Genomic DNA, 25349 nt, shown 5'->3' with positions numbered 1-25349 from the left:
TTCAATTTTATTAAAGAACTATTAAAAAAAAAGATGGAAAAGGCTCAACAGCTAAACAAAATACTTTGTTTAAGGTTGATTCTGTTTGACCCAAAACAATTTTTTAAACTTTTTCAATTTGCTAAAAATTTTGACCCCCAATTTCCCCCCACGCCCCCAGAATTGCCAGTGAATGGAAAAATCCATCTACTCTGGTCCAGCTTCTCTGAGGGCTGGGCTCTGAACAACAGGAGGGAACTTCCAACCCAGCAGTCTAAAGAAGTGCAACTCTCTGGCTTGACCTCTATGGCTGTGTAAGGAGCATTACTAAGAGGCTTCCTTCCAGTGCTTTGGGGCCTGACAAAACATAAATGACAGCATAGCCTCTTCCATTCCAAAGTCAAGGGCTTCCCAGAAAGGACTGGCTGAGAGTGCGTTCCCCTCTGTTAAATGTATTTGCTTGTTTATACATTGCATCTGGGCCTGTCCTGCCTCTGCATTATAACAGGAAAAGCTACATACCAGAAGCTGGTTAATGAGATCCATTTCCCTTTGTCTTTTTCCGAGCCTCATGTCTAACTCTTTTTTGAACCCAGTTATACTTTTGGCCCTAACAACATCCTCTGGCAACAAGTTCCACATGTTGACTGTGCGTTGTGTGACGAAGTACTTCCTTTTGTTTGTTTTAAACCTGCTGCCTGTTAATTTCATTGGTGACCCTTGGTTCTGGAGGTATGTGAAGGAGTAAATAACATTTCCCTATTCACTTTCTCCACACCAGTCACGATTTTATAGACCTCTATCATATGCCCCCTTAGTTGTCTCTTTTCCAAGCTGAATAGTCTCTCCTCACATGGAAGCTGTTCCAAACCCTTAATCCTACACCAAGCCCAAAGTAACCTCCTGTAGAAATGTGCATAGTACATTACTTTTTCCCTTCTTGCAAGAGAATTGCCAAAGGTGTCATGACCCTGCTGCCTGGAGAAATTTTTTGACTGAAACTTTTTTGGGGCAAAACAAAATGCAGATTTGGTGATACAGACCATTTAATGAATTCACATCAATTTTACTGAATTGGGTTTTGGGAGTGTGTGACATTCTGTACCTTGGGGGAGCATACTGTAACCCCCATGTTCTTCATTTTCATATAATCGTGATCTCACATATAAAGTAGGCCTTGTAAGGTATCAGGGGAAAGGTTATGATCTGCTGAAAGTCATTTCTCTAGCCATACATGTATATCTTTAATGCATGTATATCTTTTATGAAGTTGTGAGAATTGTGTAGTAAGATGGTCACTAAAACATCTGTAAGTTGGGGAATCAGCCAGATATTAGCTCCCCAAAGGCAACAGCAAGGAAAGAACCAACACCCGGGTGGGGTGTGAAACAGCCCATCACCAGCCATTGCCCAGCAAGGGAGCTACATTTAAATGACTCACCTGCATGAGGCCACACCAGGGGAATTGCTCAACCTTGCTTGGAGACTCAGCAATGGCCCCCAGACATGCCTGGACTTGTGCTCCCCAAGCACATGGACCGAGAGTATAAAACAGACCCAGTGGATACATACTGGGCCCTTCTCCTGCCCACACCTATGCTGCAAGCAACCAAGACACTGAGAAGAAGATAGGACTCCAACACAGGTTATTGGCCCAGGTTTAAGGAACAAACCTGCAAATTAAGGACTGCAACATCCAGTGGGGTGAAAAAAACTGCTTAATCTAGTTACTGCCCAGTCTAATAGGGTTGAGAGTTTAGACTGCATGCTTATATTTTATTTTATTTTATTTTATTTTGGTAACCGGTCTGACTTGTTACGCTTTGACTTATAATCACTTAAAATCTATCTTTATAGTTAATACGTTTGTTTGTTTATTCTACCTGAAGCAGTGCGTTTGGTTTGAAGCATGTCAGAGGCTCCCCTTGGGATAACAAGCCTGGTAAAGATCAATTTCTTTGTTAAATTGACGAACTCATATAAGCTTGCAGCGTCCAGCGGGCATAACTGGGCACTGCAAGACGGAGGTTTCTAGGGTCCATTGCCCCCCAGTTCTATTTCCACCCTCCTCTACCATATCCCAGTATGAAAACTAGAAGAAGGCTGCAGGGAAATCAGTCATTGATTCCAAGAGGCAGGAACCACAGGCTGACTCAGGTATTTTGATTCTATGTGGGTTCCTGTCCCACCCCCATCACTATGGCATCTGGGTGCTTTCCAGTCATGTATTAAGCAGCATGACTCACATCCGCCACATGCGGTTCGTTCTGTGTGTGGTGTGATTGGGTTGGATTCTGTTTGTTTTGCAAGGCCCATGCTGCTCTGTGTTGCTCTCAGCGGAGGTTGGTCAGAAAAGGGCAGCCAGCTCTTGAGATGGGGGATGAGGAGGTTTGCGTTGGTCCTTAGCTCCTGGGGGAGTTTGTCCCACAGTCTAGTACAGGGGTCAGCAACCTCTGGCACGTGGCTCGCCAGGGTAAGCACCCTGGCGGGCCGAGCCAGTTTATTTACCTGCTGACATGGCAGGTTTGGCCGATTGCAGCCCCCACTGGCCGCGGTTCGCCATCCCGGGCCAATAGGGGTGGTGGGAAGCCGTGGCCAGCACATCCCTCACCCGCGCCGCTTCCTGCCCTATTGTCCTGGGACGGTGAACCGCGGCCAGTGGGGGCCGCGATCGGCCAAACCTGCCGCGTCAGCAGGTAAATAAGCTGGCCCGGCCCGCCAGGGTGCTTACCAGAGGTTGCCGACCCCTGGTCTAGTACCAGTGCCTGAGGATGCTCCGTCTTCTGCACAGACGAGCTTTGCCCTGGGGGTAGAAAGTTTCATGGGGCCTTAGGGGCACATCTGGTGACCCCAGTTCAATCCCGGCGCTTTGGAAATGGGGCATCTTGGAGTTATGGCCTGACCCTTTGAACTTGAATTGTCTCACCTACCGCTACTTCTCAGAGCAGCCCAGTGGCCTAGGCTGTCTGAAGCAGGGGTGGACTGTCACAGGGTGGCTAGCCCGTAAGGGGAGAAAGGCCACTGGTCACAAGTTTAATTCCCCTCCCCAGGTGGGGAAAATGAAGGGTGCGTAACAGAGGATGAGTGTCCCTAGAAGAGCTGCAGGAGAGAGGGGGATGTTCAGGAACCGGTGAGAGAGGCTCCTGCAGGGAAGACCTTGACACCAGGGCTGCTTTGGAAGCAGAGTTCGAGCTGGGAAAAGCCCAGGAGTGATGGCTGCCTTATAGGAGGAACAATAGGGTTACCATATCTAATAAATAAAAAAAGAGGACCCTCCACGGGCCCTGGCCCCGCCCATTTCCCCATCCCCAGCCCCGCCCCAACTCCGCCCCTTCCCCGCCCTAACTCCGCCCCCTCCTCCCTCCCACTCCCAGCCACGCTGAAAGGGCTGCCCGAGCGCTACCGGCTTCACGGTTTGCCGGGCAGCCCCCAGACGGCCGGCACTTCCCCAGCGCAGCTGGAGCCCGGGAGGGGAAGCGCCCAGCTGGGGGCGCAGGATCTGGAGGCTGCCCGGCAAACAGTGAAGCTGGTAGCGCTTGGGCTTCTGGCAGCCCCCTTGCCTCCGGACCCTGTGCCCCCAGCCGGGCACTTCCCCTCCCGGGCTCCGGTGGTGCAGGGTCCGGAGGCATGGGGGCTGCCCGAAGCCGGTAGCGCTCGGGCAGCCCGGCTCTTAAACAGAGCCGAAGAGTCGGGGAGGAGCAGAGCAGCCGCGGCTGGAGGCTCTGCTCCTCCCCTGACTCTTCGGCTCTGTTTAAGAGCCGAGCTGCCCCAGCGCTACCGGCTTCGGGCAGCCCCCAGGCCTCCGGACCCTGCGCCCCCGGCCGGGCACTTCCCCTCCCAGGCTCCGGCGGCGCAGGGTCCGGAGGTATGGGGGCTGCCGAAAGCCCGTAGCGCTCGGCTCTTAAACAGAGCCGAAGAGTCGGGGAGGAGCAGAGCCGCCGTGGCCGGAGGCTCTGCTCCTCCACTGACTCTTCGGCTCTGTTTAAGAGCCGAGCTGCCCCAACGCTACCGGCTTCGGACAGTCCCCATGCCTCCGGACCCTGCGCCACCGGAGCCCGGGAGGGGAAGTGCCCGGCCGGCGGCTGGGGTCCGGAGGCAAGGGGGCTGCCTGAAGCCCATAGCGCTCGGGCAGCTCGGCTCTTAAACAGAGCCGAAGAGTCAGGGGAGGAGCAGAGCCGCCATTTTCCCGGACATGTTTGGCTTTTTGGCAATTCCCCCCGGACGAGGGTTTGAGTGCCGAAAAGCCGGACATGTCCGGGAAAAAGAGGACGTATGGTAACCCTAGGAACAATGAATTGGAGACCCAGCTCTGGGACGAAGGGTTGGTGAGTCCCTAAGGGAGAGAGAGACACTGAACTGGAGTGCGGGCCTGTAAGCCAGTGTGTACCCAGACGATCGAATAAATGGGACCCGCAAAAGGAGAGTGTTGTAACCAGGGCCGGCTCTAACTTTTTTGCTGCCCCAAGCAAAAAAAAAGAGTGCCGCCCTCCATAGCGCCGCCATAACACATATCCTCAGCACCGCGCCACCGAACCCCCCCAGCCCCCCACAGAGCACCGCCGAACCCCCCCCCGCAGAGCGCCGCGCCGCCGAACCCCCCCGCCCAACCTGCCAGCCCCCCGCGGAGCGCCGCTGAACTCCCCAGCCCCCCTGCGGAGTGCCGCCCAACCCCCTCCCCCCCGCTGAGCGCTGCCGAACACCCCCACCCTGCGGAGCGCCACCGAACCCTCCAGCCCCCTGCGGAGCGCCGCCGAACTGCCCCAGTCCCCCGCAGAGCGCTGTGCAGCCTAACACCCCCCAGCCCTGGTTGTAACTAACTTTGGATTCTGATTTGGAGTTTTTGAGGTGTTCAGGGAGGTAAACTGGGGCAGAGTGTCTGCAGAGCGACCTCAGGCCATCAGGAAGTGCTTACCTAACTCCACTGTCCGGAGATATACAGGAAATAAACACTTGCTCTGGGGAAGTTACATCAGAAACTTTCACGGAGTGAGGCTATTTCCAGAAAAGCAATTACAGAAGAACCTCAGAGTTACGAACACCAGAGTTACAAACTCACTGGTCAACCACACACCTCATTTGCAACCAGAAGTATGAGATCAGGCAGCAGCAAAGACGAGAGAGAAAGAAAGAAAAAAAAAAAGAAAACAGCAAATTCAGTACAGAATTGTGTTAAATGAAAACCACTAAAAAAAATAAAGGGAAAGTTTAAAAAAAAAGATTTGACAAGGTAAGGAAACTGTTTCTGTGCTTGTTTCATTTAAATTAAGATGGTTGAAAGCAGCATTTTTCTTCTGCGTAGTAAAGTTTCAAAGCTGTGTTAAACCAATGTTCAGTAGTAAACTTTTGAAAGAACCACCATAATGTTTTGTTCAGAGTGATGAACATTTCAGAGTTATGAACAACCCCCATTCCCGAGGTGTCCGTAACTCTCTGGTTCTACGGTATGTACAACACAGCACATTTCACACAATCTGTACCCCAGAAGACTTTAGTGAACTCAAGTGAAACCTGTGAATCTCTGTCCCTGCTGAGGGAAAGGGAATTTCAAAGATACAGCAAACAACGTTTTGTTTGATGAGTTTTCAGCTGGGCTTTTATTTAAGAATTCTGAGGAGAGACAGCCTCATCTCAGGTGGCATCATTTGCATCTTCTTCCAGCCAGTTGTTTGCAGTATGTGTCACTGCAATGGGGCGGAGGGCAGGGGGGAGAATACAGCCACCAGTATATATTCATAGATTTCGAGGCCAGAATGGACCCTTATGATCAACTAGTCTAACCTCCTGTAAAGCACAGACCTCAGACCTTCCCCTAGGGATTCCTGCATCCAGCCCATATCTTGTGGTTGAGCTAGAGCATAATTTAGAAAGTCACACCCAGTCTTGATGTAAAGAATCCAAGTGATGGAGATTTCCCCACGTCCCTAGATTAATTATTCCAGTGGCTAACTGCCCTCACTGTTAAAAATGTGACCCTTATTTCTAGTCTCAATTTGTCTGGCTTCAGCTTCCAACTATGCGATCTTGTTCTGCTTTTGTCTGGTAGATGAAAGACTCCTAAACTATCAGAAATCTCTTCCCTTTTGTAGGCACTTGTAGACTGTGATCTGGTCACCTCTTAAATGTCTCTTTGGTATGCTAAGGCCTTATCTACATGGGAAAGTTATACTTAGTTATAAGCTAAGGCGGGGTGGGCAAACTTTTTGGCCTGAGGGCCGCATCAGGTTTTGTAAATTGTATGGCGGGCCGGTTAGGAGAGGGGGTCGTGGCCCAGCCCTCACCTCCTATCTGCTTTCCCCCGGACTCCTGCCCCGTCCAACCCCCCCGTTCCCTGACAGCCCCCTCAGGACCCCTGCCCCATCCACACAACCCCGCTCCCTATCCCCTGACCGCCCCTGGACCCCCACGCCCCATCCAATCCCTCCTCTCATTCCTGACAGCCCCCCCCCCCGGGACCCCTGTCCCATCCAACCACCCCTTCTCCCTGTCCCCTGACTGCCCCTTGCTGCCCCATCCAACCCCCCCCTCCTTCCTGACTGCCCCCCAGGACCCCTGCCCCCATTCAGCCTCCTATTTCCCCCTCCCCCCCATTAATGTGCTGGACTGTACTCTGGCCCTGAAGGTTTGGGAGCTGTAAGGAACTGTCATTGCCATGGGGAGGAAAATACAGCCACCAGTGTGCCCCGACCCTATCCACAGCCCCACCCCCTGACCACTACCCCAAACTCCCCTGCCCTCTATCCAACCCCCCAGCTCCCTGCCCCCTTACCGCGCTGCCTGGAGCACCAGTGGCTGGCGGCGCTACAGCCGCGCCGCCCAGCTGGAGCCAGGCCACACCGCTGCTGCCTCCACCACCACACAGCACAGAGACCGGGTCAGGCCGGGCTCTGCAGCTGCACTGCCCCAGGAGCTCACAGCCCCGCTGCCCAGAGCATTGCTCTGGCGGTGGAGCGAGCTGAGGCTGCGGGGAGGGGGAAGAGCAGGGGAGGGGCTGGGGGCAAGCCTCCCGGGCCAGGAGCTCGGGGGCTGGGCAGGATGGTGCCATGGGCTGGATTGGCCCACAGGTCGTAGTTTGCCTACCTCTGAGCTAAGGTCTGAGTTTAAACTCCAATAGTTATACTGGTATAACTCCGTTGGGGATACTCTTATTCCAGTATAAGAATATCTTTTTCCAGTTTATCTTCACTGCAGAGTTAATGCAGACTTGTACCCAGGGTTAAGCCCAAACACCCCTCCTGTCCACACATACAGCGCTCTTACCCAGGTTTATATATGTTTTGAATCTGGGCTAGCCTACCTGGCTAGGCATGTAGATTAGAACCTGGGTTTCGTTTTAACTATGCCCTGGTCTACACTATGAGTTTAGGTCGAATTTAGCAACGTTAGATCGATTTAACCCTGCACCCGTCCACATGACGAAGCCATTTTTGTCGACTTAAAGGGGATTAGCACTGAAATCAACCTTGCTGGGTCGAATTTGGGGTAGTGTGGATGCAATTCAACGGTATTGGCCTCCGGGAGCTATCCCAGAGTGCTCCATTGTGACTGCTCTGGACAGCACTCTCAACTGAGATGCACTGGCCAGGTACACAGGAAAAGTCCCGTGAACTTTTGAATTTCATTTCCTGTTTGGCCAGTGTGACGAGCTGATCAGCACGGGTGACCATGGTGTCCCAGAATCGGAAAAGAGCTCCAGCATGGACCCAACGGAAGGTATGGGATCTGATCGCTGTATGGGGAGATGAATCCGTGCTAGCTGAACTCCGTTCCAGTAAACGAAATGCCAAAACATTTGAAAAAGTCTCCAAGGGCATGAAGGACAGAGGCTATAACATGGACTCGCGGCAGTGCCGCGTGAAAATTAAGGAGCTCAGGCAAGCCTACCAAAAAACCAGAGAGGCAAATGGCCACTCCGGGTCACATCCCCAAACATGCCGCTTCTATGATGAGCTGCATGCCATTCTAGGGGGTGCAGCCACCAGTACCCCAACCCTGTGCTTTGACTCCATCAATGGAGTAGGACGCAATACGGAAGTGGTTTTGGGGACGAGGAAGATAATGAAGAGGAGGTTGAAGATAGCTCACAGCAAGGAAGTGGAGAAACCGGTTTCCCCAACAGCCAGGATCTGTTTCTCGCCCTGGACCTGGAGCCAGTAACCCCTTAACCCACCCAAGGCTGCCTCCCGGACCCGCCAGGCAGAGAAGGGACCTCTGGTGAGTGTACCTTTGTAAATATTAGACATGGTTTAAAAGCAAGCGTGTTTAATGATTAATTTGCCCTGGCATTCGCGGCCAGTACAGCTACTGGAAAAGTCTGTTAACGTGTCTGGGGATGGAGCGGAAATCCTCCAGGGACATCTCCATAAAGCTCTCCTGGATGTACTCCCAAAGCCTTTGCAAAAGGTTTCTGGGGAGGGCAGCCTTATTCCGTCCTCCATGGTAGGACACTTTACCACACCAGGCCAGTAGCACATAGTCTGGAATCATTGCATAACAAAGCATGGCAGCGTATGGTCCCGGTGTTTGCTGGCATTCAAACAACATCCGTTCCTTATCTCTCTGTGTTATCCTCAGGAGAGTGATATCATTCATGGCTACCTGGTTGAAATAGGGTGATTTTATTAAGGGGACATTCAGAGGTGCCCATTCCTGCTGGGCTGTTTGCCTGTGCTGAACAGAAATGTTCCCCGCTGTTACCCACGTGGGGCGGGGAGGGGTGAAGCAATCATCCCAGAGAATTGGGTGTGGGGGAGGTTAGTTGGGTTTGTGCTACATGCTAACCCGCAAACCTCAGCCCCTCCTTTTAAATTGCCAACCCATTTTAAATGGCCAACCCAACGGCCACTTGGTATGGGAAATGAGGGCGCTGCTGTTTGAAACCATTCCCATATGTTATGAAGGTTAAAGACGCCAAAAGACTGTGGCTTACCATGGCTGCCTGCAAGCCGAATTCTGTTGCCCGGCCCTGCGTGAGTGATCTCTCACACCAAACCAGCAGGCCCTCCCTCAATAAGAGGCAAAATGCGACCTTGTAACAAAAGCACATGTGCTATGTAATGTTAACAGCAAGGTTTACCGTCAGGAGTGGCGCCAGGGTTTTTGGCGCCCTAGGCGGGGGTCCTTCCGCACTCCCGGTTGTTGTCGGCAATTCTGCGGTGGCGGGGGTCCTTCTGCACTCCCAGTCTTCGGGGCACTTCGGCGGCGGGTCCCGGAGCGAGTGAAGGACTCGCCGCAGAATTGCACCAAAGACCCGGAGCGCGAAAGGACACCTAAATGGAAGCGACAGCCCTGTTTACCGTAAAAATATGTACCCATTGTTTTATAAAATGTGTCTTTTTAACTACCACTCTCCCTTTTTTTCCTCCACCAGCTGCATATGTTTCTCCTTCCCAGAGGCTAGCAAAGATTAGAAGGCGAAAAAAATGCACTTGGGATGAAATGTTCTCTGAGCTCATGCTGTCCTCCCACGCTGACAGAGCACAGCAGAATGCGTGGAGGCAGACAATGTCAGAGTGCAGGAAAGCACAATATGAACGCGAGGAGAGGTGGCGGGCTGAAGAGAGTAAGTGGCGGGCTGAAGATGATAGGTGGCGTCAGCTTGCTGACAGAAGGCAGGAGTCAATGCTCAGGCTGCTGGAGCATCAAACTCATATGCTCCAGTGTATGGTTCAGCTGCAGGAAAGGCAGCAGGAGCACAGACCGTCGCTACGCCCCTGTGTAACCAACTGCCCTCCTCCCCAAGTTCCATAGCCTCCTCACCCAGACACCCAAGAACACGGTGGGGGGGCCTCCGGCCACCCAGCCACTCAACCCCAGAGGATTGCCCAAGCAACAGAAGGCTGGCATTCAATAAGTTTTAAAGTTTTTAAGTTTTAAAGTGCAGTTTGGCCTTGGCCTTCCCTCCTCCCCCACCCCTCCCGGGCTACTTTGGCAGTTATCAGCCTATTTGTGTGATGAATTAATAAAGAATACATGAATGTGAAGCAACAATGACTTTGTTGCCTCTGCAAGCGGTGATCGAAGGGGGGAGGGGAGGGCGGTTGGCTTACAGGGAAGTAGAGTGAACCAAGGGGGGAGGGGTTTCATCAAGGAGAAACAAACAGAACTTTCACACCGTAGTCTGGCCAGTCATGAAACTGGTTTTCAAAGCTTCTCTGATGCGCACCGCACCCTCCTGTACTCTTCTAACCGCCCTGGTGTCTGGCTGCACGTAATCAGAGGCCAGGCGATTTGCCTCAACCTCCCACCCCACCATAAACCTCTCCCCCTTACTCTCATAGATATTGTGGAGCGCACACAGCAAGCAGTAATAACAATGGGAATATTGGTTTCGCTGAGGTCTATCTGAGTCAGTAAACTGCGCCAGTGAGCTTTCAAACGTCCAAATGCACATTCTACCACCATTCGGCACTTGCTCAGCCTATAGTTGAATAGCTCCTGACTACTGTCCAGGGTGCCTGTGTGAGCCATGGCATTAAGGGGTAGGCTGGGTCCCCAAGGATAACTATTGGCATTTCAACATCCCCAACAGTTATTTTCTGGTCTGGGAAGAAAGTCCCTTCCTGCAGCTTTTGAAACAGACCAGAGTTCCTGAAGATGCGAGCATCATGTACCTTTCCCGGCCATCCCACGTTGATGTTGGTGAAACGTCCCTTGTGATCCACCAGTGCTTGCAGCACCATTGAAAAGTACACCTTTCGGTTTATGTACTGGCTGCCTTGGTGCTCCGGTCCCAAGATAAGAATATGCGTTCCATCTATCGCTCCACCACAGTTAGGGAATCCCATTGCAGCAAAGCCATCCACTATGACCTGCAGATTTCCCAGAGTCACTACCCTGGATAGCAGCAGCTCAGTGATTGCGTTGGCTACTTGGATCACAGCAGCCCCCACAGTAGATTTGCCCACTCCAAATTGATTCCTGACTGACCAGTAGCTGTCTGGCATTGCAAGCTTCCACAGGGCTATCGCCACTCGCTTCTCAATTGTGAGGGCTGCTCTCATCTTGGTATTCTTGCGCTTCAGGGCAGGGAAAAGCAAGTCACAAAGTTCCATGAAAGTGCCCTTACGCATGCGGAAGTTTCACAGCCACTGGGAATCGTCCCAGACCTGCAACACGATGCGGTCCCACCAGTCTGTGTGTGTTTCCCGGGCCCAGAATCGGCGTTCCATGGCATGAACCTGCCCCATTAACACCATGATGTGCACATTGCCGGGGCCCGTACTTTGTGAGAAGTCTATGTCAATGTCTATGTCCTCATCACTCTCATCACTGCGCTGCAGTCGCCTCCTCGCCTGGTTTTGCTTTTGCAGGTTCTGGTTCTGCATATACTCCAGGATAATGAGCGTGGTGTTTACAGTGCTCATAATTGCCGCAGTGATCTGAGCGGGCTCCATGATCCCAGTGCTATGGCGTCTGCGCTGAAAAAAGGCATGGGACGATTGTCTGCCGTTGCTCTTACGGAGGGAGGGGCGACTGATGACATGGCTTACAGGGAATTAAAATCAAGAAAGGGGGTGGCTTTGCATCAAGGAGAAACACAAACAACTGTCACACAGAATGATCCCCTCAAGGATTGAACTCAAAACCCTGGGTTTAGCAGGCTGTTGATTTCACGGAGGAAGGGGGGAGCAAATGAATACAAAACAAGTCGGGTCTATTTCTTGTTTTGATCCACTCCATCTATCTTTAACATCTTAGGCTGGCAACAGACGGTGCAGTACGAATGCTAGCCATCGTCATCTCCTGGGCTCGGCAGAAGATGGGAATGACCTGTCTGAGTCACTCCCAGGTCTGCCCAGGCGCCCCTGACTGACCTCACCGAGGTCGGCTAAAAGTGCACCCAGGAGTACGACGACGACGGATACCAGTCGTAAGGCACCGTCTGCTGCCAAAAGGCAATGAGCTGCTGCTGTGTAGCAATGCAGTCCCACGTCTGCCAGCACCCAGGAGACGTACGGTGACGGTGAGCTGAGTGGGCTCCATGCTTGCCGTGGTATGGTGTCTGCACAGGTAACCCAGGAAAAAAGGCGCGAAACGGTTGTCTGCCGTTGCTTTCACGGGGGTGGGGGGGGTGCTGACGACATGTACCCAGAACCACCCGTGACGCTGTTTTTGCCCCATCAGGCATTGGGATCTCAACCCAGAATTCCAATGGGCGGCGGAGACTGCGGGAACTGTGGGATAGCTACCCGCAGCTACCCACAGTGCAATACTCCGGAAGTCGATGCTAGCCTCGGTACTGTGGACGGAGTCCGCCGACTTAATGCACTTAGAGCATTTTGTGTGGGGACACACACAATCAACTGTATAAAAACCAACTTCTAGAAAACCGACTTCTATAAATTTGACCTAATTTCGTAGTGTAGACGTACCCTAAGTCACTTCCGAGATGACTATGATGTCAGCTCCTGAGTCAATTTTAAAGTCAATAGACTTTCCATGAATAGTCAGTTTCACTCTCCAGGTTCTGTTTCATCACAAATGATGGATCGCAAAGACAATGGCTCTTGGCTGTCTGTAATAGGAACCAACTCCCTGACTGCTTTGGTGTGACTAACAGCTGCAAAATGTCCATATTTCATACATGTATTACATCAGTGGGTCTCAAACTTTTGTACTGGTGACTCCTTTCACATAGCAAGCCTCTGAGTGCGACCCCCGCCCCCCTAATAAATTAAAAACACTTTTTTATATATTTAACACCATTATAAATGCTGGAGGCAAAGTAGGGGTGGAGGCTGACAGTTCACAACCCCCCAGGTATAACCTCGCGACCCCCTGAGGGGTCCCAACCCCCAGTTTGAGAACCCCTGACATAGACCATCCCCAACAGGGATTTGTCCAATCTGTTTTTACAAACCGCCAATGACGGGGATTCCATAACCTCCCTTGGGAGACCGTTCAAGCACTTAACGACCCTCAGAGTTAGGCAGTTTGTCCTACTATCTAACTTAAATCTCCCTTGCTGCAGATTAAGCCCATTGCGTCTTGTCCTACCTTCAGTGCCCTCTCTATAACAGCCCTTAACATGTTTGAAGATTGTTATCAGGTCTCCCCTCAGTCTTCGTATCCCAAGACTAAACAGGCCCAGTGTTTTTGACCTTTCCTCACGGGTTAGGTTTTCTAAACCTTTGATAATTTCTGTTGCTATCCCCTGCACTCTCTCCAGTTTATCCACCTCTTTCCTAAAGTGCGGCACCCAGAACTGGACACAGGACTCCAGCTGAGTTCTCCACCAGTGCCGAATACCTCCATTCTGCCCCCTCCCCCGAGCACGTTGCATCCTCGCTTCTCTCCCCCTAGCCCCCAGAGCCTCAAGCACTCTGAGAAACAGCTGATTGCGGTGGGTAGGAGGCATGGGGAGGGAGGGAAGGAGGGGGAGGCACTGATCAGCGGGGCCCATCGGCTGGCGGGAGGTGCTTGGGGGAGGAAGAGGGGCTGATAGGGGTGCTGCCGGTGTGTGCTCAGAACCACCATTTTTTCCCTGTGAGTGCTCCAGCCTTGGAGCATCCACGGAGTCGGTGCCTATTGCTGGAAGCAGTCCAGGGAGTGTGCAGGGAGGGCTGGGAGAGGAAAGCCCAGAATTGCTGGGTTGAGGGTCCCTGGACTGGAACCTGGAATAGTGGGCAGGCCTGGGTTTCCCCCCTCCCCCCAGCCACTGGATAAGTGGCACCAGTAGGATTGCACCAGAGAAGACTGCCTGAGACTTTGTGCAGAAGGACCTTGGGCAACAATGTAGTGATCGGTGGAGGGCTGAGTCTCTAAGAGGAGGCTACAGTTCCTGGAGCAAGAGGGGCCGCAGGGAGAGACGATGTGAGACACTGCCAGAGGGGGGGCCCAGCACCTGGAAGAGCTAATCCCCAGAACGGCCAAGAGGAGGCGCCACCAGTTGTGAGTGAACGGCATAACAACGCCTCAGAATGATATTAACCTTTTGGGCAACTGCATCATACTGTTGACTCACATTCAATTTGTGATCCACTATAACCCCCAAGTATCAGAGGGGGTAGCCATGTTAGTCTGTATCCACAAAAACAACGAGGAGTCCGGTGGCACCTTAAAGACTAACTGATTTATTTGAGCATAAGCTTTCATCGGTAAAAAACCCACTTCTTCAGATGCATGGAGTGAAAATTACAGATACAGGTTTAAATGTATATTGGCACACGAAGAGATGGGAGTTACCTTACAAGTGGAGAACCAATGTTGAAGGCCAATTTGGTCAGGGTGGATGTGGTCCATTCCCAATAATTGATGAGGAGGTATCAATACCAAGAGAGGGAAAATTGCTTTTGTAGTGAGCCAGCCACTCCCAGTCCCTATTCAAGCCCAAATTGATGGTGTTAAGTTTTCAAATGAATTGTAGTTCTTCAGTTTCTCTTTGAAGACCATACGATACAATAGGAAAACCTTCTCTGAGGGTACATCTACACTACAGCGGGGAGTCGATTTAAGATACGCAAATTCAGCTACGTGAATAGCGTAGCTGAATTCGACGTATTGCAGCCGACTTACCCCGTTGTGAGGACGGCGGAAAAATCGACTTCTGCCGCTTTTTGTCGGCGGCGCTTACTACCACCTCCGCTGGTGGAGTTAGAGCGCCGATTCGGGGATCGATTGTGGGACGCGATAAATCGATCCCCGAGAGGTCGATTTCTACCTGCCGATTCAGGCGGGTAGTATAGACCAGACCTGAGTAATACTGGAGCCACGGGGTGATTCTGAAAGCAACCCTGCCCTTAGCCGAGCACCCTGGGGCTCTGCATGGATGCAGGTAAGAGCTGGATCTAGCCAGGGTCATCCGATCACCACATGCTCAGGAATCTCAGGCATATTTCGGGTGCACAAGTGTCAATGGGAAAACTCCCCCGTGCTGCACTGGGGAGGGGGCAGCCTGGGGCAGGATCCTGGCCTCTGTGACTTTAAACTTTCTTAAAGTAAAAGTTGGTGATTTCGGCCTCCCCGAGGCGGTTGGTCACCCGGAGGGGCTGGTCGTTTCTGGGGGAAGTGCTCAGGTACCAGCCCGGGAAGGCAACCGACTCGAAGCGGAGCGTGCTGCCGGTGGCAGAGCAGGTAAAGGTGAAACGCTTGGCTTCCTGGCTGTTCTGGTACAAGTCCATGATTTTCTTGTCCTGGAGGGGTGGGGGGGATGAGAGAGGCCAGTTAGAAATGGAGATGCAGCTTAGGGGTGGGGGAGGAGGGGATCTGCCATCTGCCCTATTGACTTCAGTGGGAAAATAAGTATCTAACACATGGCTTGGCTCTGACCTGTAACTCTGGGTCAGGCATGCCAAATCCCAAAGCAACAGGCTCTTTTCCTGACCTCCTCCTGCCTCCCCCCGCCCACTGTCAGTGCCAGAAATCGAACCCGGGGGTTCAGCCCCTGTTAGTGACATGGGTCCAGCAACCCTGAGTCCCAGTTCACCTGACTGAAAGGATGGGGCACCATCTGTGGCTAATAAATGAGAGGAAGATGGCTGTGACGGGGCGGGCATAAGAACATAAGAACGCCGTACTGGGTCAGACCAAGGGTCCATCCAGCCCAGTATCCTGTCTGCCAACAGTGGGCAATGCCAGGTACCCCAGAGGGAGTGAACCTAACAAGTAATGATCAAGTGATCTCTCTCCTGCCACCCATCTCCACCCTCTGACAAACTGAGGCTAGGGGCACCATTCCTTATCCATCCCGGCTAACAGCCATTAATGGACTTAACCTCCATGAATTTATCTAGTTCTCTTTTAAACCCTGTTATAATCCTAGCAGTCCCTGAGAAAGGCATAGGGCAGTTGACGGGATAGCTGGCTGACCTGCCAAGCCAGGGCCAGGAGGCTGAGAAGGCCAGAGGGGCTTGTCTGCTACATTTCCCAGGCAGAGGCTTGGAAGCCAGGCAGAACTTGGGAAGGATTCCAGCCAGAAGTGCAGGGCTGGCTGGATCAAACACTTGGTGAGAACCGAAGGACTCCCGAGTGTGGCAGCTGACGTGGGAGCTGGGGTGTTGATGGACCGGGTCTGAGGAGTGTGTGCGCCACATGTGGGATAAAAGGACAGTGTTTGGGGCTCTCGATGGCTAGTTGCACTATGTGAGATCATAAGCTGGCCCTGGGGACGGGGTGTTACCAGACCCAAGAGAACTTGGGCTGGACTCTTAGGGAGCCCAAGAGGGTAAACTGAGGCAGTAACCCTGGCAGTAAACCTGGTATTATTGTGCCCAGCAGAAAGGGGGCACTTAGAAGGTGAGGGGGAATTGGAACATGGGGGTTGTTTCTGGCTCGAGCATTAGCACCATGAATAGAGTCTGGGGCCCAATTGTGTGTGTTTGGACCGTGCCTATTGTCCTGGCACCTAGGCCCCACGTTGCCCCCTGCCCTTGCTTGTGCCCATAAGACCCCACTGCCTTCACTGAAAGGCCTCTGGGTGATGACTCTTCTGACGATGCCGGAGCCAGTAGAGAATCCAGCTCCCGACCCTGGGCTAACCACTCCTTGTAGTCACGGAAGTTGGCAGATTGGATGACAGGACCTAAGGGGAGTGGATCTGCTGAGTCCAAAGGCGCTGCTGGGAGATGAGGGGAGAGGGACAGGTGATGGGGAGGTGGGGCTGGGAGACTGGGGAGGGGATGGGGAGTGGGACAGGAGAGATGGGGGGAGAGATTATGGAGTGGGGGGTTAGCAGTGTGCCTAGGGGCAGGGCTAGGAGATTGGGAAGTGGGAGGGGTGGGGGGAAGAAGGGGGGGCAGGGAGCAGGATGGGGAATGGGGGTCAGGTGATGGGGAATGGGAGGGGTCGGGAGCTGGCCAATGGGGAAAGGGGGACAGGAGGGTTGGGGGAGTAGGGGAAAGGGGGACTGGGAGTAGGCGATGGAGAACAGGAGGGGAGGCAGCAGCGTGGTCATGCTAGGAAATTATTAGAATGCCCTAGGCCTGACTCCCCAGTAATGGGTGCTCACCTCCAGCATGAGGGTGGGCTGGGCCGAAGTGCCGCAGGACAGACAGCGAGTCCCTCCATTGATGCCCATAATGATGGGGAAATGGCTGGGGTCCATGAACTGGTTGGGCACCACGCTGATCTTCTCTGGGAACACAGAGCACCGAGGAGGGGAGCAGGATGGGGGGTGAGCTACAGACGAGTGGGGGGCGTCAGGACCTGTGCAGCATCACTCCCCTCCCCTGCAGCGCAGCCCATCTCCTGGCCTGGGCCTGGCCCTCGGCCACTGGGACTGCCTGGGGCAAGGACCCCCATCCCGCTCTGGTAGCCAGGGGAGAATCCCTTGCACAGGCGGGGTAACTGTGGCTGGTCTGTGATGCCCCCCGAATGCAGGGGCAGGAATGGGGTGGACTCTTTGTCCCTTAGTCTGGCAAAGTGACCCTAGGGGCTGTTTTGGCCCCACAATGCCCTTGACCCCCTGCCAGGACTGGCCAGGTGTTTGTGCCTGCTGGGGTGTCAGGGCCTGTCTTGCCCTGCCCGTTGGGAAGGCCAGGCAGCGCAGTGCGGGAGGAGCTGATGCGGCATGGAGGAGCCGGTCTGCAGCCCACCTGGGGGGGCGTTGGCGGTCTGGGGAGAGGCCACGAGGTGGTTGTGGTGGCAGCGGACAACTTTCTGGCTGGTGTCACGTAGGGTGAAGAGGCTGGGTCTTGGCACGGCCATGATGGTAGGTCCTGAAACAGAGCGTGGCAAAGGGAGAACAGGGCAGGAGAGGAGGGTGCTCGGGGTAAAGAGATCTGCACTCTGCCCCCCCCCCCACCAGAGCACTGCCAATGCCTGCTCTGTCTGTGCACCCTGCCCCTCCCAGCACCTCCTCCACACCCCCTGCAGCCCCCCCCACCCCCGTAACCCTTTGCCCCCCCATCCCCTCTCTGCTCCCCTGGCTGGATCTTACTGGAGTCAGGCACGTTGAGATCTAACGCTAGACTTGGGCTGAGTGGGCTGCTGGGCTGCGGCGGGGCACTGGCCAGGGCAGGGTGGGCAGTGCCCTGGGTGGAGGAGAGTCAGCCCCCGGAAAGTGGGGATCCCACGGGTTCTTACCTTGTTTAAAGAACTCGTTGAACAGATTCACCAGGTTGCTGTTGCCAGGCTGGGAATAGGGTCCTGGCGTCCTCCCAGCTCCCGTCTGTGCTGGGGACGTGTGCCCGGTGCCTGTCATATCCTGGTGGGAGCAGGGTGGCTGGGAAGGACAGATGGACACTAGCTCTCAGGCAGGCTGGGCCCATGGGGGAGCCCCATTGGCCCTGCTGAGCCAGGATGGGGGAGGGGGGCAGAGCAGGGCCCATCTTTGGCCCACTGCCCCCTTCAGATCTTGGCAGCCAGCAGCACATGGCATGGGGTGTGCAGGGGTGGGAGTGAGCCCCACCTGCGAGCAACCTGATTGGCTTGGATCTCAGCTTATTCCTCATCTCACCTCCCTTGGCCCAGCTCCAGGGCAGCTCCCCATGGAATCGCCAAAGGGGCCGCCCGCCCCATGGCTGTGGCAGGAGGAAGGCCGTGGATTGGCCACTGGCAATGCTGCTGGGGGTGGGATGCTTCCCCGCTAGGGCCCGGCCCAGGATGCAGCCATGGGGGCTACGGGTGGTGACCCCTCTCTGCCGCTCTGAGAAGGCTCCGGACTGGCTAGCTGGGGCCAGGTTGTCAGCCCAGCTGCACCGACAGGGCTCGGCCAACCCAGGCTGCCCTACGCAGGAGGATCCAGGCCTCACAGCGCCCGTTAGCTGCTGGCAGGATGTGCTGGGCAAGGGGGGTTTCTCCAGTCAGGCCAGAGCCAGGGAATGACAGACACCAGGGTCAGTTAGTAACTGACCCCCCTTAACCCAGTGGGCCACTGGCAATCCCACCCCTCGCTGCTCTGCCCCTGACATGCCCCTGCAGAGCGGGCCCCAGAGCGGGTCCAGGAGGCCAGGCTGGGTCCCCACCAGGAGGCTGTGACCCTTTGGGACCCGCTATGGCCCAGCGCTCTGCGTATCTGGCTGCCCCTGCCCCTGGACTCGGCCGGGACTCTCAGCCATTTATACACGGGGCAGAGTGACATGAGCGCAGATCAGTACCGTGTGTGTGGAGGCCGATCCTGTCGCGGAGACGGGGCCCTCAGGGTCACTGGGGAAAGAACAAGGAGCTGTGAGATTTCTCTCCCTTGGGGGAGCCCGAGGGTCTCAGACATGGGAGCTGCATCTGCATCGCTCCCAGTTTACACCTTGGTAGGAAATTACTGTCTGAGATCGTTAGCGCAGACACTCTGCTGCCCTCCCAGCCCCCCTCCAGGCCCACTGTCCCCAGCTCTGCTAGTTTGTCTGCTCTCCCATGACAGTCCTCCATTTTCCCATAATGCACCAGCAGGACCAATGCCTGGTGGACTTTACCAAGTCCCTACTCAGGTAAAGCTCCTCTTGATCTCGGGGGACATTTGCCTGAGCAAGAATTCCAGCATCTGTTGCATTTGCTGGGATGTCACTAATAGACATGGAGGAAACCCAGTGCCATTATGAGGGTTCAGATCAGTGGGACTCAGCTGGATTGGAACCACCTCTGGGTTAGAAACTCCCAAACCCAGCCACGAGCTTTGGCAAACCCCAAACTGGCCCTGACTACCTCTCGTTCTCCACCATTGGCTCCTAGGAGCCTATCCTCCTCCAGTCTGTGGCTCCCTGCGGCTCCCTGGCCTGGTGATTGCCTCCTGCTGCCAGGGGCGGTGGAGAGCCGGAAGCCCAGACACAGCGATTAACATCCCCACTGGCCATTGGCATTGACAGCACCTTCCACTAATGTCCCTTTGCCCACTGGTCCCAGCTGAGCCCAACCTGCACCATCGCATTTTATACCCACATTGCACTGGCACAACATTCATGTTGCCAATGAACTGAGCCCAGAATTGTGCACATGGGCTGTAGAATTCATCAGCCAGGCTCTTCTGTATTTCCCAAACTCATAAACTCCACCTCCTCCCGTTTCTCAGTTGATGACGAATCACTTCTTCCTGTGTCTCTACCACCTCCCCTCAGTCTCTCTCTCTTTCTCGTATTAACAACTCCTGCTATTCTCAGCTCTAGATACCATGTAATTTTGCTAGAAGCTCTAACATGAAAATACACTATAGAATTAAATGCAAAAACGCTCCATTCAGACAAAGTTTGGTTTACGGGCTATGAACCCAAAAGAAAGAAAATATCAAATTTCAGGTTGAATGTGCAGCTTTAACTCTGTCCCTGTATGCATTTACCCTTAGCTCCCCCACTTGGACATTATTATTATTATGGTGCCGGCTTTAATGAAATGATCATATGCTATTTATCAAAGATAATACAAGATACCATATAACTTTCTTCCACAACAAAACAATGCCACCGAGTATCAGTGAGCATTATGGTGTGTTGGCAACCTCAGGGAGTTATAATTCAATTACAATGCTAACTCCCTCAAGATCTGTGTACGATCAGTTGTTTCATTCATACATTAGACTAATATTATTATTGCATTGTGGCAGTGCCTAGGAGCTCAGCTGTGGTGCCAGGTACTGTATAAACATAGAACAAAAAGTCCCTGCTCCAGCGAGCTCACAATCTCATCAATCAATTCATCTCTGAGCAGAGGCCAAGCACAGAAAATTTCAGCCCCAGGGAGGAGCAATTCAGAAAGTTGCATGCATCAGAAAACAAGACATTGCAAGGGAACCTGTTTGGCAACCTTTACTAGTGTCTGCTCTCGTTAAACGGCAGCTTGTTGTGTCGTACCATGTATGCGTGCAATATCCATGCTGTGCCCATATGGAAGGGCCTACAGAGTTCCATAGACAGAGCCTTTCCATCGTTCTTTTTTTTTTAATCTCTCTGTAGGATTTAATAGAACACTATCACCCACCTTCAAACAACCCATTAAAAAGATCTTATTCTCTGTTATATTCTATCAGCTTTCAGAATAAATCTGTGGAACCCCCCTGCATTCCTGGAGGACCCTATGGGGTTCAGCCTGGTACAGTCTATAGGACCTTCCCATAAGGATGGAATACATAGATCACCATTCAGATTTCTCAGGGCCTTCTTTCTGCCCTTAGAATTTAAGTCATCATTTACCCTTGTGCAAGTGGATGCAAAATGCTACCAGCTCAGGATAGTAGCACGTTGCTGCCATGTTGCTCATGTATAAATGATGACACAAGGTGCAGGGCAGTGGGGACTGGGCGCTTGTCTACATGGGGAAGTTATGCCAAAATAAGGTAGTAGTTTCAAATGCAATCAATATTCTAGAATAAGATCTGCATGGAGGGTTATTCTGGAATAGTCATTCCAGTCAATTTCTAGGTGGAGACAAACCCTTAGATATTTGACACAGAAGCTGACCTAGCATCTCTCGCCCATGATCACTTACTTGGAATCCAGCCCCAGATCAGTGGACGTCTTAGGAACTTGTGACAGGAACGCATCTGAACAGAAAAGAGAGGAAATGCCTGTGAGTTAATTCAGCCAACAGAAGAGGTCAATGGGGCTCCATAGCAAGTGGCTTAACCCTGCTTCAGTGAGCTTTTCTACAGTAAGAGCTGGAACAAGTCTCTTGACGCAGCTGGATGGACCTGACTGACACCCATCAGGCTGTGTATTTCTATAACGCCCAGTGCTCCATTTACCCTCTTCTGTTTCATCTTCCCCTGGCAGAGGAGTTGCCCAAATACCGTTGTTTGTCATGCTCTGGGAAGAAAAGCAATCAAAGGAGCAGCATGTTAGCAGCAAAGCTAGAAGAAGGGAAGAGACCATCTCTGGCGTTGCCCCAGAGACTGCAGTGGAGAAGAAGAGTGAGGGGGGAATGTCTCTATCTGCAGATCAGATGATAACAATGCCTGTAATTGACAGCCAGCTCACTGACCTCTGGTTTGACCAGTTCGATGTTGTGCAAGGCTTCAGCTGAACTGTCCCAGCTACTTATTCACATGCAAAATCACTACTTCAGTGCACTCAGGGAAGTAAAAAAAAATGGCAATGTGATCACTGAATATACAGTCTTACCTCTGCCCCACACACTCCCAGGTTGTTTCTAGGTGCAGGTAAAATGTTGCAATATGACGTCGTTCCTTATTTCCTTATTTATTTCCTCCTATTTTCTGTAACATCTGGCAATGTTTTCCTCCAGGCTTGTATCCTTATGTTAATGTCAGAGATTCCAAGGCCAGAAGTGATCATCTAGCCATGCCTCTTCCTAGCCCCACACAGCCCTAGCATGCTGTCTAAACCGGGGGCTGTGATATGCTCGTCTCCTTTGTGAACATAAGAACATAAGAACATAAGAACATAAGAACGGCCGTACTGGGTCAGACCAAAGGTCCATCCAGCCCAGTATCCTGTCTACCGACAGTGGCCAATGCCAGGTGTCCCAGAGGGAGTGAACCTAACAGGTAATGATCAAGTGATCTCTCTCCTGCCATCCATCATCACCCTCTAACAAACAGAGGCTAGGGACACCATTCCTTACCTATCCTGGCTAATAGCCACTAATGGATTTAACCTCCATGAATTTATCCAGTTCTCTTTTAAACGCTGTTATAGTCCTAGCCTTCACAACCTCCTCAGGTAAGGAGTTCCACAAGTTGACTATGCGCTGTGTGAAGAAGAACTTCCTTTTATTTGTTTTAAACCTGCTGCCTATTAATTTAATATGGTGATCCCTAGTTCTTGTATTATGGGAATAAGTAAATAACTTTTCTTTATCTACTTTCTCCACATCACTCATAATTTTATATACCTCTATCATATCCCCCCTTAGTCTCCTCTTTTCCAAGCTGAAAAGTCCTAGCCTCTTTAATCTCTCCTCATATGGGACCCTCTCCAAACCCCTAATCATTTTAGTTGCCCTTCTCTGAACCTTTTCTAATGCCAGTATATCTTTTTTGAGATGAGGAGACCACATCTGTACACAGTATTCAAGATGTGGGTGTACCATTGATTTATAGAAGGGCAATAAGATATTCTCCGTCTTATTCTCTATCCCCTTTTTAATGATTCCTAACATCCAGTTTGCTTTATACAAATATATGGAGATATATCTATCTGATAGAGCTGGAAGAGACCCTGAAAGGTCATAGAGTCCAGCCCCTGCCTTCACTAGCAGGATCAAGTACTGATTTTGCCACAGATCTCTAAGTGGCCCCCTCAAGGATTGAACTCACAACCCTGGGTTTAGCAGGCCAATGCTTAAACCACTGAGCTATCCCTCCCCCCCAATTTAAATGTATGCCCCAAATTAAGAAGCACTTTGCAGTCTACAATGAGAAGCGCTAGACAGGAGTGAGGTATTATTCATTATTATAGGAGCTGGGGATGCTTGAACTGTGCTAGGTGGCTGATACTCCAGTTGGGGAGATCCAGCACTTCCTGACCTCACTGTACTACCAGAGCCAAGCAAAAGGGGGTAGATCTGGGCCACAATATGTAGCACGTAGCGCAGAGCATGAATGCCAGCAACCTGTCATCCGGTACCTCGCCTTGCACTCTTGCTCAAACAATAGCAACACGCCCTCAAGACATGAGATTATCATTTAAAATCCCCGACTAAGTCACCCCCCCAGAGCATCCCGTCTTAAGGGGCCTGATTCCTTTCTCACCTGCACCAGGTGTAAATCAGGTGCTCTTGCGCTGACATCTGTGGAATTGTAAACAAGCATGAATGAGATCTGGAGCAGGCCTGGAAGAGAGACTGTCAGTGTGGGATTAGAATCGATCTACGACACTTAATACAGCAACTCCTCACTTAAAGTCGTCCCGGTTAACGTTGTTTCGTTGCTGATCAATTAGAGAACATGCTCGTTTAAAATTGCGCAATGCTCCCTTATAACGTTGTTTGGCAGCCACCTGCTTTGTCCACTGCTTGCAGAAAGGGCACCCCGTTGGAGCTAGCTGGTGGGGGCTTGGAACCAGGGTGGACCGGTAGCCCCCCTATCAGCTCCCCGCTCCCCTAAGTTCCCTGTGCGGCAGCCGCCCAGCAGGCTATCAATTGCTGGCAGTTCAGCTGTCCTCCCCCCACTGCCATGTGCTGCTCCTGCCCTCTGCCTTGAAGCTGCTCCCAGGAGCCTCCTGCTTGCTGTGCGGGGCAGAAAGAGGGGGGCTAATGTCAGGGTGTCCCCTCCCCCCTGCTCCTGCCCCCCCTTACCCCATCTCCATAGAGTGGGGGGAGGGGGGCACGACAGGGCTCAGGACAGAGGGCGCTTGCTGGCAGCAGCTGCAGTCTCAACTTGCTGATCTACTTAAAAAGGCAGTGTACTTAGAGTAGGGTCAGCATACTTAAAGGGGCAATGCGCATCTCTCTCTCTCTCTCTCTCTCTCTCTCTCTCTCTCACAGGGTGTGTGTCTCTGTCTGCCATGCTATCTCCTCTCCATCCATTAGTGCTGCCTTGTAGATTGTGAGGCTACATTAACAATGTGTTAACCCTTGAGGGTTCAGCCAAATGCTAATTCATCATTTCTCAGTAAGGCATTCCCTGGGACATATCCCACCCTCTTCCACCCTCTGACTTCACCACCTCAACCAAGCTTCACAATCATCATTGCTGTGTACAGTATTAAATTGTTTGTTTAAAACTTATGCTATGTGTATATATATTAGTCTTTTGTCTGGCGAAAAAAATTTCCCTGGAACCTAACTCCCCCCCCCATTTATATTAATTCTTATGGGGAAATTGGATTCGCTTCACATCGTTTCACTTAAAGTCGGAACAGTGGGCTGTAGTCCACGAAAGCTTATGCTCTAATAAATTTGTTAGTCTCTAAGGTGCCACAAGTACTCCTGTTCTTCTTTTTGCGGATACAGACTAACACGGCTGCTACTCTGAAACGTTAAGAGAGGAGTTACTGTACTTGAGCAGCTCGCAATCTTTATCCTCAGCCCCCGGGGAGGCAGGGCAGTGCTGTTATCCCCAATGTACAGATGCTGAGACTCAGGGTACGTCTATACTTACTTCCTGGTCCGGATGTAAGCGATCGATCTTCTGGGATCGATCCCGGAAGTGCTCGCCGTCGACACCGGTACTCCAGCTTGGTGAGAGGAGTACGCGGCATTGACGGGGGGGCCTGCCTGCCGCGTCTGGACCCGTGGTAAGTTCGGACTAAGGTACTTCGAATTTAGCTATGTTATTAACGTAGCTGAATTTGCGCACCTTAGTCCGAAGTCGGGGGGTTAGTGTGGACCAGGCCTAAGGCCTACATCCCCAAACATATTTAGGCTCCTACCTTCTGTTGATTTCAGTGGGAGTTAGGAGCCGAAATACCTCTGTGTTAGTACCGCTAGGAACCACTGCACCATCCTTTTGCTCTCAGAGTCAGCGCCAGTTCTCTCTCACCCTGTTGGACTGTGAGATCTTCTGACTGGGACGGTGTTCTGGCCAGCAATGAACTAAACCTGTCGTC

The 25349-nt window shown here is 52.3% G+C and overlaps 1 protein-coding gene across 1 annotated transcript; it reads right to left on the bottom strand.

Moving 5' to 3' along the window:
* Positions 1-14642: 14642 nt before the first annotated feature.
* On the bottom strand, positions 14643-21714 carry LOC128832751 (interleukin-36 receptor antagonist protein-like). The gene is made up of 7 exons (XM_054020339.1): positions 21584-21714; positions 21328-21382; positions 19014-19062; positions 18001-18139; positions 17511-17633; positions 16925-17049; positions 14643-15110 (listed from the first exon to the last, which is right to left on the bottom strand). The coding sequence occupies exons 1-7, from the start codon at positions 21708-21710 to the stop codon at positions 14901-14903; spliced, it is 828 nt and encodes a 275-aa protein (XP_053876314.1). The 5' UTR covers positions 21711-21714; the 3' UTR covers positions 14643-14900.
* Between the last annotated feature and the right edge of the window lie 3635 nt (positions 21715-25349).

This window comes from Malaclemys terrapin, chromosome 2, assembly GCF_027887155.1.
Source record: "Malaclemys terrapin pileata isolate rMalTer1 chromosome 2, rMalTer1.hap1, whole genome shotgun sequence".
Classification (NCBI taxonomy): Eukaryota; Metazoa; Chordata; order Testudines; family Emydidae; genus Malaclemys; species Malaclemys terrapin.
This window is presented reverse-complemented; position numbering and strand designations above follow the sequence as displayed.